The sequence below is a fragment of the Cyprinodon variegatus genome, unplaced genomic scaffold (genome assembly GCF_000732505.1).
Source record: "Cyprinodon variegatus isolate N-32 unplaced genomic scaffold, C_variegatus-1.0 Scaffold517, whole genome shotgun sequence".
Lineage (NCBI taxonomy): Eukaryota > Metazoa > Chordata > Actinopteri > Cyprinodontiformes > Cyprinodontidae > Cyprinodon > Cyprinodon variegatus.
The window spans coordinates 78,116-80,461 of record NW_015150970.1 but is presented as its reverse complement, the minus strand read 5'-3'; the positions used below and the strand labels follow the sequence as shown (position 1 = coordinate 80,461).

At 43.8% G+C, this 2,346-nt stretch overlaps 1 protein-coding gene across 1 annotated transcript in view; it reads left to right on the top strand.

Annotated features, from left to right (window-relative positions):
• Nucleotides 1-2,346, top strand: part of LOC107094968 (ATP-binding cassette sub-family A member 5-like) — a 31,056-nt gene that overhangs the window by 9,410 nt on the left and 19,300 nt on the right. The window contains exons 6-10 of the mRNA XM_015390905.1: nucleotides 579-598; nucleotides 789-966; nucleotides 1,476-1,534; nucleotides 1,608-1,894; nucleotides 2,009-2,128. Of these exons, the coding sequence (XP_015246391.1) occupies nucleotides 579-598; nucleotides 789-966; nucleotides 1,476-1,534; nucleotides 1,608-1,894; nucleotides 2,009-2,128 (664 nt within the window). The remainder of the gene's footprint in view (nucleotides 1-578; nucleotides 599-788; nucleotides 967-1,475; nucleotides 1,535-1,607; nucleotides 1,895-2,008; nucleotides 2,129-2,346) is intronic.

Sequence of the window (2,346 nt, the reverse complement as noted above, 5' to 3'; positions counted from 1 at the left end):
CTTATTTTTGTCCAGCTTTAACATCGGTATCGATATCGGTTATCGTTTTAAAATATCGGATATCGGCCAAAATCCCAATACTGTGCATCCCTACTTCTGAGTTTTAATATCTGGGACAAATTTTAGCTTTGAGGAGAGAAACGACAGAGATGAATTCATCCCAATAAAACGCAGCAGAAATGGATTCAGAGATGAAGATCTGTGTTTTATTTAATTTAACTTAATGTCAGATATGTTCTATTTTATTTACAGGTTTATTGAAATAATCCTAAACTAATTAAGTGATTGATTAAAGGTTAACTGGAGAATAGAGACTGTAAAATATTCCTCTAGCTGAGAGAGAAACAAGCTTAGAGCAGGAATTATAACAAGATTGTAAAACAAAATGTAAACATTTTCCGTTTAATTCAAGTGGAAAAGTTTTAGTTTCACTTGGTTTAATCTAGTAAAAAATCTTCTTTAATGAATGTTTTTTCTATCTGATTATTGATCAGTTAATCAGAAAATAAAGGATTTGCTAAATAATGGTTAGTTGCAGCCCTGGACAGAAGGAGTTCAGACATTCTGGTCCGTTTCAGGGACTGGTTTCCATCTAAAGGTCCAGAATTGATCTAAACTGTCAGGAAAATGCTGAGGTTTGGGTAATAAAGTCTGCAGCATTTTGAAAGGGGAAGAAATATTTAATAATTCTGTTTTTAATCTGCCTGAAGGAGATAATCTACCAGCCGAACACGCTGCCTCTGCTTTTAGGAGCATAAATTCACTGAAATCATGTGTCTGATGTTCAGGTGAGTTCGGGATTAAGAGGTCCGTGCTCTACTTCCTGAAGCCGCGTTATTGGTCCAAACACAGGAAGCGCTACGTTGAAGTGAGCTCCGTGTTCGATGCTGAGGCCAACGGCGCTCCAGTTGGAGATGAGAACGTGGAGCCCGTCTCCCCGGAGTTCAGAGGGAAAGAAGCCATCCGGTAATATTCCACTTCTACACGTTAGGAAGGTTTAGAAATCAGGTCCTGCTAGCATCCAGCTAACATCTGCTTCACAACAGCTCAGTCTTTGTTATATGGGAGATATACTGGAGTTCATCTGAAAGCAAGATAAAAAAACACATCTGAGGGAAAAGGTTCAATTTAAAAGAGATGATCTGTCTGATCTTCTTGGTTCACATTGTTTTAAAAGCTGTGCTGAACCAGAGAAACCAGTAAAACCTGCAGGCAGCGGCGCTCCTGGTCCCACTCTGGGGATTCCTGCTTTATATGTTCAAATAAACATTTGGGGTAAATTTGTCGCTGCCAGGTTTTTCTTGTGTTTATTGTAAAGTCAGTTTTAAATTTTTCTTTTAATTGGCCTTAAAAAGTCTTAAAGTCCTGATTTGAACTGGCCTCATGCTGTGGGAACTCTGGTCTGATGCGTTTTGGCTAATCTTCATCTGAAATCTCTGCTAACAGCTTTCACTGAACCTCTGTTGCTCCGACAGGATCAGCAACATCCGGAAGGTTTACAAAGACAAGGAGAAAAGCATGGAGGCTCTGAGAGGTGAGCCGTGGCGTCTGAAGCTCGCCACGTCCGGCGGTTCGTCCGCTGATGCTCTGCTGCTTTCCTCCCTCAGGCCTGACCTTCGATATCTATGAGGGTCAGATCACAGCTCTGCTGGGACACAGCGGCGCAGGAAAGTCCACTCTGATGAACATCCTGTGCGGTATCTGCCCCCCCACCAGCGGCTCGGCGGCCATATACGGCTCCCCCGTGGCGGACATTGCAGAGGGCTCAGAGATGAAGCAGCTGGTGGGAATCTGCCCTCAGTTCAACATCATCTTTGATGTGCTGACGGTGGAGGAGCACCTCAAGATATTTGCTGCCATCAAAGGGATCCCGCCTGCTGACGTCCCCGCTGAGGTACCCGCCGCCATTTTCTGCTGTTTTTACTCAACTGCTTTTATTTATCCCAAAGTTCACTGATTCAGGAGCGTTCTGTGACGTTCAGAAAGTCTGAATCTTTGTTCCTGACAGGTCACCAGAGTCCTGAAGGACTTGGACTTGGAGAAAATCATGACGGCTCAGGCGAAGAGTCTGAGCGGAGGCCAGAAGAGGAAGCTGTCAGTGGGGATCGCCATCCTGGGAGATCCTAAGGTACCCAGCTAGTTTTAAGCCGGGCCTGCACTGTGCGATTTTTATTTTTTTTTTTCAATTGTGGCTCGCAACTTCAACTACAACGAAACTGCAGGGTTTCATACGTACGATGTTTGTTCTCACTGTGCGACCCGACACTAAAAGTGGACTCAGACCTTAAATTTGACAGCCAGATAAAAGCTGTAGTGAAATCTAGCTTCTTCCAGCTAAGGCAGCTG